The sequence below is a fragment of the Phragmites australis genome, chromosome 16, assembly GCF_958298935.1.
Source record: "Phragmites australis chromosome 16, lpPhrAust1.1, whole genome shotgun sequence".
Classification (NCBI taxonomy): domain Eukaryota; kingdom Viridiplantae; phylum Streptophyta; class Magnoliopsida; order Poales; family Poaceae; genus Phragmites; species Phragmites australis.
The window spans coordinates 1,856,457-1,870,142 of NC_084936.1; the positions used below are offsets into that span (position 1 = coordinate 1,856,457).

At 42.8% G+C, this 13,686-nt stretch overlaps 1 protein-coding gene across 2 annotated transcripts; it reads left to right on the forward strand.

Annotated features, from left to right (window-relative positions):
* Positions 1-4,843: 4,843 nt before the first annotated feature.
* On the forward strand, positions 4,844-10,304 carry LOC133896155 (probable UDP-arabinose 4-epimerase 3). Of its 2 annotated transcripts, none has more exons than XM_062336676.1 (11): positions 4,844-5,184; positions 5,894-6,020; positions 6,886-7,010; positions 7,698-7,811; positions 7,899-8,006; positions 8,096-8,187; positions 8,589-8,730; positions 8,957-9,051; positions 9,148-9,277; positions 9,394-9,538; positions 9,799-10,304. In XM_062336676.1, exons 2-11 carry the CDS (start codon positions 5,981-5,983, stop codon positions 10,023-10,025), a joined length of 1,218 nt encoding a protein of 405 aa, XP_062192660.1. In that variant the 5' UTR covers positions 4,844-5,184; positions 5,894-5,980; the 3' UTR covers positions 10,026-10,304. The 2 variants fall into 2 exon arrangements, with proteins under 2 accessions (XP_062192660.1, XP_062192661.1); XM_062336677.1 differs by lacking the exon at positions 4,844-5,184 and adding an exon at positions 5,685-5,778.
* The last annotated feature ends 3,382 nt before the right edge of the window (positions 10,305-13,686 follow it).

The following is a 13,686-nucleotide window of genomic DNA, read 5'->3' on the forward strand; positions in this document are numbered from 1 at the left end:
TTATTTGGTTTGAGCTAGAACTCTTTATGCGTACTTTAATTTTAGTTTCAAGTTCATTCTCTGTTGAACCCGGAAGTTCCGGATTTAACCCGAAAACTCCGGATACTATACAATCAGCTCTAAACTCGGAGCTTCCGAATTCAACCCAGAGTATCCGTTGAACAGTATTTTCAGGATTTTCAACTAGAGTTTTCTTGCATATCTTTTGCTAGTTTTGAATAATCTTTGTCACCCTAGGATTGTAACTTTTAAACTTATTTAGGGTGATTGTGCACTAGCTGAATCTATCATATTTAGGATTTTCACTTGTGAAAAATCCGTAAGTTTATTTTTCACTGCAAGTTTAGACCAACAGTAAAAGATGATAAATTTTTGTAAAAACGTCTATGCACCCCTTTCTAGGCGACATCATTGTCCTTTCAGGGGTCCACTTAAACTCATTTCCTTTATTTAGCAATTATGTCATTGGCTTGGAAACCTTGGAGAAACCTTCTACGAAGCGACGGTAATATCCTGCTAGAACTAAGAAACTCCGAATCTCTGAAACCGTCTATGGTGGCTTCCAATTTAGAACGTCCTTCACTTTGCCGGGGTCAACAGATACTCCTCCTGCCGGGATGATATGACCTAGGAAATAGATTTCTTTTAACCAAAACTCACACTTGCTCAACTTGGCATACAGCTGATTCTCCTAGAGCTTCTGCAGAACCATTCTCAAATGTTCCTCGTGCTCTTCCTCATCCTTCGAGAAAACCAAGATGTCATCGATGAACACTACCACGAACTTATCCATATAATCCATGAAGACCTTGTTCATGAGGTAGATGAAGTATACTGGAGCATTGGTCAATCCAAAGGACATAATTGTAAACTCATACAAATTATAACGAGTAACAAAAGCGATCTTGAGAATGTTCGATGCTCGAATCTTCAGCTGATGGTACCCTGATCGAAGATCAATCTTGGAAAAGATGCACGCTCCTTTTAGTTGATCAAACAGATCTTCAATGCAAGGCAAAGGGTACTTGTTCTTAATGATAACCTCATTTATTGCATGATAATCGATGCACATTCTCTGAGTCACATCCTTCTTTAGCACAAAGATAACTGGGGCTCCCCATGGTGAAGTACTGGAGCGAATAAACCCCTTGTCTAATAGCTCTTGGATTTGCTCCTTGAACTCAGTCAACTGATTGGTATCTATTTCGTATGGTCTCTTATATATGGGAGCAATGATAGGTACTAATTCAATAACGAACTCAATGTTTCGGTCTGGTGGCATACCTGACAATTCTTCAGGGAAGACATCTGGGAACTCATTGAATACTTTGACTTCCTACACTACCTTAGGCTGGTTGAGCTTGATATTTTCTATTGATTCTGCGCTATCATGATCTAACTGGATGAAGGGGTATGTGGCTTCTAATCTCATCTGTTCATCTACGATCGAACGAGTGAGGGTGATTGGGGAGGGTTTGGCGGCCGGTGACGACAGGAAAATGGTTGTGCCGATGCAGGCATGGCCGGAGCATAATCGGCGACACACGATCTAGCGCTACAGGCTACCAAACGCAATGAGAAACGGTGCAATCAAAAGAGATGACATCGGGAATTCTCACCGAGGGCTTCACGACGGCCGGAGATGGCTCGGCGGTGGTCAGTGACGGAGAAAAGCAACGGCGAAGCTCGGAGCTCAACGAGAACTCAACTACGGCGACAGGAAGAGGAATCGGAGGGGCGGGGAGGCTTGTTGGGGGTCCTGTAGTGCCCAGGAGCCAGTCAGTGGGTCTCGGGGCGCTACGACGACGATATGACGATAATGCTTACCGGCGCTAGGCGGGATATGGCTTGCGGTGGTGAAACGGTGTCGAGAAGCGGCGGAGAAGGCTTTCCGTGCTCCTGCGATGCCGGCGGCGTCCTCAAATGTGATGGGGAAGGCTTTGTTGCGGTGGACAGCGCGCGGCGGTGCTCTGCGTGTCGGCAATGGCACAAAGAGTCTACGGGATTGTGGTTTCACATGCGAGATGATGTGGGAGGGGGACGTACTGTAGAGGCCGCTATATAGGCGCGGAGGGAGGGCGTGTGGTTCGGGAGTCGTGGGCGTGCGCCGGTGGTTTCGGTGTGCGGTTGTGAGCACGGCGCGACTCGGCTTAAGCGAGGAAGGGGGATGACAGGTGGGCCCGTGCTGTCAGCGGGAAGAAGAGAGGGAGGGAGCAGCGGGATGGGCTGGGCCGCATGCGTGGGGAGATGGGCCGACCTAACGGGAAAAAGAAACGATGTCACACTCTACATCTCTCATGTTTGTGTACATGTATCTTTTTTAAAACATTGTTATAGCTAGTAGACGCATGTATATACTCACACCACTATATGCAAGTATTCATAAAATATCTACTGAAGATTAGAGATGTAGAACTTGAAGATTGATAGAGTCATCATATATGTCTCGCTGTCGATAGAAATATTGTCTACCACTGAAAGAAACTTCCAAGTTGGTGAGACACACCAAAAGCAAACCTAGAGTTTGATTTCTTAAGCCACCTTCACTACCTATCCAAGCCAAGGTTGATTCTCATGTACATATATCTTTCTCTAGAGTGTAATGCTACATCTTAATTATCAGTACAAGTTGTTTTGAGTTTCATATTTGTACTCAAGTTGGTATGTTTAAAGCTATTGGTTGACATTTTATTTGCTGAAAGAGATAAAGCATTGGAAGAAAATAAGTTTATCCTTAGAAGATGGTGTGATGTCGTGCGTAAGGATGAAAGTGGTGTAAATACCTCCTTGGAAGTGGCATGTTTCCGCTAGTTTTGATGATGATAGGAAAAAATAGAGGTATCATGCATTATTCTTCACTAATTTGGTAGCATAGCTCAACTAAAGTGGGGTGGTGACGCAGAGAGATAACGTACAAATCCCTCTGCGGTTCAACATCATCTGTTTTCCTATCAATCTTTATACCTGTTATGGTACAAATATTAGTATTTTGTGTGCATACATCTTCTATTATCGACAATGCATAACTCATTTCATTATGGTACCATGGGTCACCTAATAAAATGTACCACTTTTCACTTAATTATATGATTAAATTATTATTTCAACATGCTACCAACGGGTTTTGGTTTCCAGCGGCTTCCCTCTCCACTGTTCATAATCATTCCAACACATATCCCATATGGAATTAGTTGATTTCATGCTGTAGTACGTTGTTGCGAAGCTGCATCCGTAATCACTTGAGAGGCATTAATTATTGAGTACGTTTTGATTGGATAGTTTGCATCCCATTTTTGGATCTAGCTCCAGCGGCAGCGGAATTGTACTCTAGGCTTTTTGCTTTTGTTCACCTATAGTGGAATCTGCCAGATTTCTTCCCTCCTCCTTCCCCTTCATTGACAAGGCAATGGCCGATGTTCAGTCACAGTTTTTTTATGCATTTCGATGGTGGGATCGAACCGTTTTCTGTTGCGATTTTTCAAGGGTTGAAGCTCAAGATAAGGATATTGTTTCTATGTTGTTGTTCATCGGCGTCATCCTTTGGTGCGGTGGTTCAAGGAGCGAGCGAGATTGGAGATGGAGAAGACGAGATGGAAGACCTATTTGTGTTTTTAATGTAATTTTATTTTACTTTAGGAACCTTTTTTAATATGTGGGATGTAAGCTGCAATTCGAATTAATGCAATCCAATCCTTCCCGCAAAAAGAAAAACACTGTCCCATAAACACGTCTTTAACTTCATGTTCCTATTACAACATTACACGACACTTCGCAAAAAAAAAAGAGTAATTACTTTTCGAGATAAATATGTATATATGTCATAACTTAAATATTTGTATATATACATTATGTCTAAGATTCTACAAAGTTTGATTGCACACACCAAAAGTCAGTTTTAAGATAGTATTGATGATGGGTTAGATGGTAATCAATAAAATTAAGCGGATAAGACCTGTTTTCTCGAGGTCCAACCAGGGCAAAACCCTGATTCAATTCATGCCACCTTTAATCATTGGAATTACCTGGAATTTATAATTAGGAAATAGCTCATCTTGTCCCAAAACACCAGATGCAAGAGAGACCTACCTGGATATCACAATGACCTCATGATGACTCATTAGTATTGAATATGCTGATTCATAAGAAACCATGTGGCATGCATGTACATACATATAACTACACACTGAGTACAGACCCTACATATGCACTACCAAGTTGGATTAGAAAAATTGATTTAATGCCATGAGATTTTGGATAATGACAAAGCTATAATTGCATCATCTAAAACAGTTCACAGCCCACATGCATTGCTGATTAGAATAGAAGTAGCTAGAATTTGCTGCAGCAAAGGTGATGAGCTAGTAAGTTATGTCCAATCCATATTCCTAAGACGATGGATTTTTTTTTTTTGGGAAATCTCATCTTACATTGCATATAAATGTATTTTTTTTTACATTAGCATGGTTCAAAAATTGGCAATTTTGATCACTATTTTTTTGATCTTGCGGAAGGTGTTTGGAGGTTCTTAATTTTTTCTGATTTTCCATGTAAACAAACCTGGGTTTTGGTTAGAAGAACATACCCACAGGTAAAAAAGTGTAGCATATCAAGATGTCCAATTCCAATCAAATCAATTCGATGGCGACCCCAACTCTACTTCTTTCCAAGGAGTTGACATGCCACGTGTAAAAAAAGTGCTTCAGATGAGCGTTGCTATTAACCCATCATAACAGTTTGAAGGTGGCATTAGATACCCAACAATTTTAGTTCTAAAATAATTACTATTTGTTCAAAAAAATTAATCAATTGAAAAGCTGCAGACTTGCAGAGTTCAGACCCCTGATTCCAAGGGAGAGGGAGAGTGACTGTGCACCTCCTAGAGAGAGAAAATAAAAGAGAGGCGACATGGAGAGAGAGAGAGTGGAAGCAAAGACTCGCAACTCCAGTTCTCTCTCTGTCTACAAAATCAACCAGACCCGGTCCAAAACAACAGCGCAACGATCTCCCCTTCCTCCTCCCCTGCCCTCTCCCAGTCTCCCGTTTTTCCTGTTCCTGCTCCCTCCCGACTTCTCTCTCCTGGCCCTGCCACCCCCACCCTCCTCTCTTTGCACACACACGGTGAGTTGCTGGTGCGGGCCGTGCAGTGGACTCCTCGCTGCAAGTTCCGTCCTTGCGGCATTCGCGGTTAGTTTCTTGATCTGGACCCGCGACGTTTCCTCGCGGTTTACTGGTCCTGCCTGGGTTGGATTGGGCGTTTCCTTTTGCTCGGGGTTCTTGGAGTTGAGCTCTCATGGCGTTTGTTTGGGATTGGTTAGTAAAGGTGCGATCTTGATGTGATTTGGTTGAAGAATTAGTGTGTTTTGATCCGTAGAGGATTGGAGACACTGGTTAGGTTATTGGGGTGCGTTCTGGGGATTGATTCTGTATGTAAAAGGTGGAGTTTTTGCATGCAATGTTGTTTGAGATGTCTGCCGTCCCGATTGTTTTTTGGAGAATAGGACTTGATGTTGATTTCTCTTGCCATGTGCTTCCTGTTGCTTTCTTTGGATCTGTTGGAATCACCAAATTCCATGGCTCATTCTTTTGATCCCTGAATGCTTAGACATTTTCTGCTGTTTGATTTGCCTTTTTCTGCACGCCCAAACGATGTTTTTTTGCCCAATTGATACGTTTTTTTTTACTACAGAGCTCCCAACCTTGGAGCTTGCCACCAGGCTCCTTGCCTGTCTGCAACAATTGATACATACAGCTCCAGTATTGCTGATTCTGATTTGAATTGTAATGTTGTTATTGACCTGTTTGAATTGCCTGCCTTGTTGCTGATTCTCATTGTATTTCATGGATATGATTCTATACCATTATGACTGATGCATGCCATGTGATGGTTCTGCAGTTGATCTTCTGGCTGGAAAATCGCGTTGACGGCTGCGAGTAGGTGTTCTACCATCGGCAGCTTCACCTCAAGGAGCAGAATTCTTACATGATCCCTTTAAACAGGAGGGCAAGCCTGCCTAGGGCTGGTAGATCTCGATGCCCCTTGTCTCGGTTATTACTGTGGCTTTAGATATATCTAACAATGCCTTTTTGATCTCCAAGGGCCCTTAAGCATGTGTACCCACCAGCACTGGGCTTTGTTTATGTTTAGTTTGTCCATTCAATGCATGCTCCGTGAAAGAAATCGAGTTTTTTTAGTGCTCCGCTCAGAAAGCTGTCTTTTTTTGCCTTTCAATGGGATTCACTTGGTGTACAAGCACATGCTAGCTTTTTAAGGTGTTACGCTTATCTATGAGTGGAACTGTGGTTTCGTATAGCAAGTGGTATCTTCACTGACAGTATTTTTGTTTGCGGAGTGCTGTTGAGCAAAAGGTCCTTTCAGCTATTCAAATGATCCATTTCTTCTGCTTTGGAGCAAAAACTCCTGCCTGGTGAAGGTGCATTTCCAAAGAAGGAAATAAAGCACTCATTCCTCAGAAAATTCCTTTTTCCTCAGAAAATTCCTTTTTTCTGACTTTTTATGCGATCGGAAAACGAGAATTAGTGTTTGTTTTGTGCACATTAAGATTCAGTTGCTAGAAAGATAGGCAAGTTGAGCTAAAGCCATTAGGTGCAATATTTGAATTGAAGTCAACTGGATGTGTACAACCCTTTAATTTAGATTTGGTAGATAAATCTTTAAGCAAACAGCCGTCACTTTGCTAAGATCACATTCCAAGTCAAACCCACAGTATACTTACTGCACATTATGAATAACGGCAGGGTCATTTATGTATCCATCTACCTTTTTTTTTCTTGGAGCAATTGTATCCATGTATCTGATCATGAGTGTGCTTCATTTGTAATGATTGAATGTATGACTGGTCCTTTTAATGTTTCTCTTGTTGACAGGGATGGAGTACTTTGATGCAAGGCGGAAGCCTCATAATGTTGGGAAAGTCATTGCGGCCCTGGTCCTCACAGCACTCTGTATATTTGTTCTGAAGCAATCTCCTGGTTTTGGTGGCAATAGTGTGGTAGGATGTCCATGTTTCTTCTTACCTTTCCCCCCAATCATGTTCTTTTCAATATGCTTTTCTGAATCAGCTTCTACTCATGTTTCATATCATGAATTAAAAATCACTTTAATCTACCTATATGAAGTAACTTTGTAACCTCTTCTGAGCCTCCCTATCCTTTCATTTCTTGTTATGCACTTCATCGACTAAGCTATTTTAGTTTGAAGCAATCAAGCAATTGTCAAGTTGCAGCAAAACATATCCTTTCGCTTGAGTCATGGAATACACCCTTGTATAATAATGAGAAGAAAAAAATGAAGAGCATTATTCTACTTGTTACCCACACATATCTTCATGCCTTCTTGTGGCAGTGCCAACAAGCGGATGATGAAAGTGACATCGCTCCAGCCAATAGTCTTTGTTATTGCAGTGTCTTTTACATTAGGTCATGGTCCCACTTTATCTTTCATACATGTGTTTGTTGCCATTGCTTGTTGTGGCACTTGAGGCTTCAGTGGCATCATGACAATTGCAGCTTTCAGCCATAAGATGGTCAATCTCACAACAGCCCAACAATCTGGATAAATAATTCTAACTTGTACTTTTTAAACAAACCTTGGTTGAATTTGCAGATGCAAATATATCACATTGACAGTACTTCAATTCACAACTATAAAGATGACCGTGATGCATATATTCTTGCAGTTTTCCCGCCATGAACCTGGGGTTACCCACGTCTTAGTAACAGGAGGAGCCGGTTATATTGGGTCACATGCTTCTTTAAGGCTCTTAAAGGATAACTATCGAGTTACCATTGTGGTAATCAAATTTTTCTTTGTATTGATTGCATGAATTAATTTGTTCTTAAATCTTCTCTGCTGACACGCAGTTTGGTTCATCTTGTAGGATAATCTTTCTAGAGGAAACATGGGAGCTGTAAAGGTTCTGCAAGAATTGTTTCCGCAACCTGGGAGGCTACAATTCATATTTGCTGATCTGGGGGACCAGAAATCTGTATCCTCACTTCTAACGTTTCCTGCTTGTACTTCTTTTGCTTATAGAGTTACATTCAAAGTCTTGCTTTTCACTTAACTGGCTCCCAGGTCAGCAAGATATTTGCTGAAAATGCATTTGATGCTGTGATGCACTTTGCAGCGGTTGCTTATGTGGGTGAGAGCACAATGGAACCTCTTAGGTAAGTCCTTACCTTGGTGACAGTTTGACACTTATATTGATATTGAGGATCATCTTATTCTATTCTGCATATAATGTAGAGAGCATCCAGGCTTTTACTCTTTTATGCATTCTTGTGTAGAATGGCCTGAACGTGCATTGCTAGGGAATGCGGTATTATATATATACTTGTGCTGGCCATCATGTTTATGTTTTTTCTCAGCTCTCATGAAACTTTGCTCTTAAACTGCCTTTTAGTGGATTAAACAATTTAAGGGTTTCAACCAATTATTTATGATTGATCAAAACATCATGATCATGCACTTGCATCTATGTCTTCAGATATTGCTTACGGATTCAGTGATCCACTTTAAAATATCTGAAACTTCTGTAATATTTCTAAGAGTCTCAACAACTTAGCAGGTACTATCACAATATTACATCGAACACCCTACTGATTTTGGAGGCTATGGCTTCTCATGGAGTCAAGACCCTTATTTACTCCAGTACATGTGCTACCTATGGAGAACCAGAGAAGATGCCTATTACAGAAGCCACAACTCAGGTAGTTATGTGGAGAACTTGAGATGGCTTCAGATTATACCATGTTTTGGTGTGTTGTGTCATTTAGTCTTCTTACTGCTTAAAAGAATAATTTTAGGCTGGTACTTAAATGTTGCACTCTTTCCTTCAGTATTTATGAGTTTTAAGTATTTACCTGTGCACCTGTGCAAACATTCAGAAATAATGCAATTGTAGTCCTAATTGATTTATCTCTTACTTTGACATAGCTCCCTATCAATCCATATGGAAAAGCTAAGAAAATGGCAGAGGACATCATATTGGATTTCTCGAAGAGAACAGACATGGCTGTCATGATTTTAAGGTAAATTGTTTCTCTACTTGCATAGGCTAGGACCTGAGTATCTGAACATTTCTGTACAGAAATTGATTTGAATTGACATATCGACTTATGTGCCAGATATTTCAATGTTATTGGATCTGACCCTGAGGGAAGATTAGGTGAAGCTCCTAGGCCAGAACTACGAGAGCATGGTCGGATATCTGGGGCATGCTTTGATGCAGCATTAGGAGTCATTCCAGGATTAAAGGTACTTTTCCCTTATACTTTGTTTATAACAATATCTGTAAAATAAAGCACAATTTAATCTACTTCCGCGTGTTAAGCTGTGCATGTAGCACTTGATATGCATGATTTTTTTTGTAGGTTAAAGGAACAGATTATCCTACAGCTGACGGGACCTGCATAAGAGACTACATTGATGTCACAGATCTAGTTGATGCTCATGTGAAAGCACTCAACAAGGCAGAGACTGGAAAAGTTGGCATTTACAATGTTGGGACCGGAAGAGGTTTGACATTGCGAGATTTCTTTATTCACTTGAATGCTGTGAATTATTTACTCATACATGGAGAGTTGTATCCAACGCAGCTTTTAATAAATATTTTTCTTAATTTACATGAAAAATCTGCATAAATGTTAATCGTATTTTTTGCATCAAACTGGAAGAGTTACTGAAGTTTTCGTATCAGATCATCTCTGAAGTAATCTCTTGTGTTCCATGTGCCGTCAGCACCACTTTACTATGGTATTTGTATGCCTTTTCTTCAGGTCGTTCAGTTAAGGAGTTTGTGGATGCCTGCAAGAAGGCAACTGGAGTTGACATCAAAATTGAGTACCTCAGCAGAAGGCCAGGAGACTATGCCGAAGTATACAGTGACCCAACAAAGATCAACAAGGAGCTCAACTGGACTGCTCAACATACCAACCTCAAGGAGAGCCTGTCAGTTGCATGGAGGTGGCAAAAGTCGCATCCACGCGGTTATGGGACAAACTAAATATAGCCTGCTGATCAATAATTTCACCGAATTGTTGATACATATTGATTCTTTAGTTAGTGATATAGGATCTTGCTATGATACTCCTCTCAAAGTCACTTGTTTGTTACATTTTTATCACCCTCCCTCTTTTCATTTTCAAAGGCTTGTTGGTTTTTTTTTTTTTAGCAAAGACATAAACAGTGATCTGGATATGCTGGAAATCCTGGAAGCATTCCTGTAAGAGCAAATTTGATTGTTTCTGACACGAATTGTTGATAAAAATTGTACATTTCTTCAGCCAGTCCGAGCTGCAAGGTTGTTTGACTGAATTGGGTTACAGAAAACCTGATGTGTCCTGTGATCGTTAGAAATGCTCTTCATGGTTTTTGTGCTGTGATGCCACGAAAATGCAATGTAGAGATGTACAGAGGAAGTTGGATCTTCAACAAATTTACCCATTTTCCATATCCTTTCCTGTGACACTTCATGTGGTATGCATTTGCCGCTTGCTGAGCAAGCATGTTTATTCATGTGGTATGCATTTGCCGCTTGCTGGGCAAGCATGTTTAGGTTGTTAACATAAACAATTACTAGTGTACTTTAAGTTTTCCAGCTGATCCGCGATGAATGAGGCTGAGCTGATTTTGAGGTTTGTTTGGTCTACGTTTACCTTCTGTTTGAAGATATCCTAGGAGAGGATTTGCATGAATTTTAACTACTAGATATTTCCTTAGTACAGAATTTCATCAGCTGTTATGGAGCATGAACTGCATGGGCAACCAACCGTCTGACTAAACATTGAAAGTACAAACTAATGGTCCAATGATGTTCTTTTTTTATAAAAAAATTGTACAGATCAACAACCTTCACTCCTGCTAGAACGGACCCGGATCCTCTGCCTTAATTGTGATTAATGCAGAGAATCACTGTGTGAACAGTGTAACGAGTCAGCAGCTACAGTATCCTACATTAATTAATATTACTGTAGTAAGTACTGTAGCAACCGCAATGTGGCATACTGTAGCAACACATTTTACTGTCCATGGGTTACTGTAGCTACAGATATGGACTCTCCTTTTTTATCGGACGGTGTATGTTCACCTTAATATAGAGGACCGTAGCCTCTCCAATGCAGAGGATCTCAGTCCTGCTAGAACTGCATTAAACTTGTTGCAATCATCTATGCGAGGAGGTGATATCTTAAAGAGGGGTGAATTAGGATATTTAGAAATTAATATTTTTAAAAACTTTATAAGATAAATCTATCTTAATTTCTATCTAAATATACTCTAGATTTATCTAGTGTGTCTACTTTACCACTCAAAAAGGATTATAAACTACACTAGTAAGATAAATTGTAAATATGTAAATGCAGAAATGTAAATAAGGTAGAGAGATAAACTTAGCATAAATAATTTTTATCCCGTGGTATCGGTAGCACACAAGTCACCCTTAGTCCACGTTGGAGCTCCACAAAGGATATGATCTCGATCATCAAGTCTCTTCCGGTCAAGGCTCTTGAGCTACGAAGTCACCAAGACAATGAGCCACTAAGACGAGGTCTCACTACTAACCTCTCTTTCCGGTCACTTGTGTATCATTTTCACTTCAGAACTTTAGTCACAAAGACAAGGGTCTCCGTGTCCCCGTACAATCTTCTTGCCGCCACTCCACACCAAGTCGGAGGGTCAACAAGTTATCAGCGAGTCACAAAAACTCCAAGACACCGACGTACCTCTCAGTACATGGTTGGATCACTCCTTGATCCACTTTCTAGGTTGCAGCACCTAGCAACACTTCTCTCTAGACCTATAAGCATTAATCATTCTCTAATAGTGTGCTTAATCGCATTGGATGAACACTTTAAGCACTTTGGTGGTTTGGATGTCTTCTTAATTGTATATGAGATTCTCTGGACTCCAGCAGCATATCACACCATCAAATAACTGAGTGGAGGGGTATTTATAGCTCAGACTTGCCAACTAACTGTTTTTCCAACTAACTCAGAAAATTTGTTAATATCAGATGATCCGGTGAGAATAATAGTACTAACACTAGATCATTCGGTGAGTACATCTTCAGAAACTAGCCGTTGTGTCGGTGTATCAAGAACCAGGGGTCCCTGAGTCCCGAGACCGGGCCGGCCATCCGCCACGCGTCACCATCCCGCGAGGTCCGCCCCGCGAGATAAGAAGAAGCTAAAGTCCCGGGAGAAGGTGCTCGGGGCCGCCGCCTCTGGTTCCTGAGCACCCCAGTTCCCCGATGATCCGCGGAGTCCAAGTACCGGGAAGGAAGTGCTCGGGAGAGAGTGCTCGGGGCTGCACGTGGCAGCCCCCGAGGACTCGGTTCCCCGAAGTTTTCCCCCAGTGCTCGGGAGAGAGTGCTCGGGGCTGCACGTGGCAGCCCCCGAGGACTCGGTTCCCCGAAAGTTTTTCCCCAGTGCTCGGGAGAGAGTGCTCGGGGCTGCACGTGGCAGCCCCCGAGGACTCGGTTCCCCGAAGGTTTCCCTCAGTGCTCAGGAAAGAGTGCTCGGGGCTGCACGTGGTAGCCCCCGAGGACTCGGTTCCCCGAAGGTTTCCCCAGTGCTCGGGAGAGAGTGCTCGGGGCTGCACGTGGCAGCCCCCGAGGACTCGGTTCCCCGAAGGTTCGCGCAAGATCGTCCGACGACCCGAAGGGTCCCGTCGTCGGGGTGTCAACCAGTCAAAGGCCCAATGCCGCATTTAATAGGCACGCGCGGCCCGACATCCTGACATCCTGACAATCTCAGCTGCCCACGCCCTAGTGTCAGACCCTGCCATGCTCTGGCAGGGGGGCGTGGGTCCATTAAATACACGGGTCCAGTCCGGTTTCACCCAGGTGCCTCAGGATAACATTGCCAGAATCGAAGCACTCCGCCTGCCACCCTGCCCCGGCAGAAGTGCAAGACAGGGTGGGCGCACCGGGCACCTCTGCGGCTGCCCGGTGGGCCCTCTTAATGGCGCCGGAGGACCTCCGCAGTGGCGGGTGGTCGGATGCACGCCGCAATTTTCCACCGCCCTTGTCACTTCGCCAAGACGGAATGATGACGTCTTTTTCCGTGGCGCCTTGGTATTTGCGCCCCCTCTTTCCCATTCTGGATAAGTCGAGGTCGGCGCGCCTATAAAAGGAAATGATGGAGAACTCAAGAAAAAGGGAGGAGACAGACGGAAAAATAAGGTGAACAAGGCAAGGAAGCCCAGATCAAAAGGCGAAGAACATCACAAATTAGCTCAAGCCAAGCTAGAACAGAGAGCCTCAAGCTCTCTGTAAGCAGCTCACCCCTGTAACCAGATATATCCTTGAAGAATTCCCTTCAAGGAAAGGTATAGTACTCACACAGGAGTAGGGTGTTACGCCTCCGTGCGGCCCGAACCTGTCTAAACCTCGGCGCACCCATCTTTCTTGCACTAGATCGATCATCTCCCACCACCAACCACCGCATTTATTTCCGTTCCCATTTATTTCCCCGACAAACTCGTTCAGGATCATCCCCCCCGGCCGAATCTCTAAAAAGGGGTCTCTCGGGATCCCTGCGACAGGAGTTCATCCTCCGACACGTTGGAACCCCCACTCAAAGCCTCTGTGAACACTGGATAATCCGGTGAGATCTTCAACTACATCATCGGACCTTTCGGTAGATAAACTCAAGCCAGACCGCACC

Excerpts from the sequence above, each read along its gene's own strand:
- LOC133896155 (XM_062336676.1), top strand. The coding sequence starts at position 5,981 with ATGATCCCTTTAAACAGGAGGGCAAGCCTGCCTAGGGCTG. Across the intron at positions 7,011-7,697 it reads GTTTTGGTGGCAATAGTGTG|TTTTCCCGCCATGAACCTGG; the intron begins GTAGGATGTCCA and ends ATATTCTTGCAG. Across the intron at positions 8,731-8,956 it reads TTACAGAAGCCACAACTCAG|CTCCCTATCAATCCATATGG; the intron begins GTAGTTATGTGG and ends ACTTTGACATAG.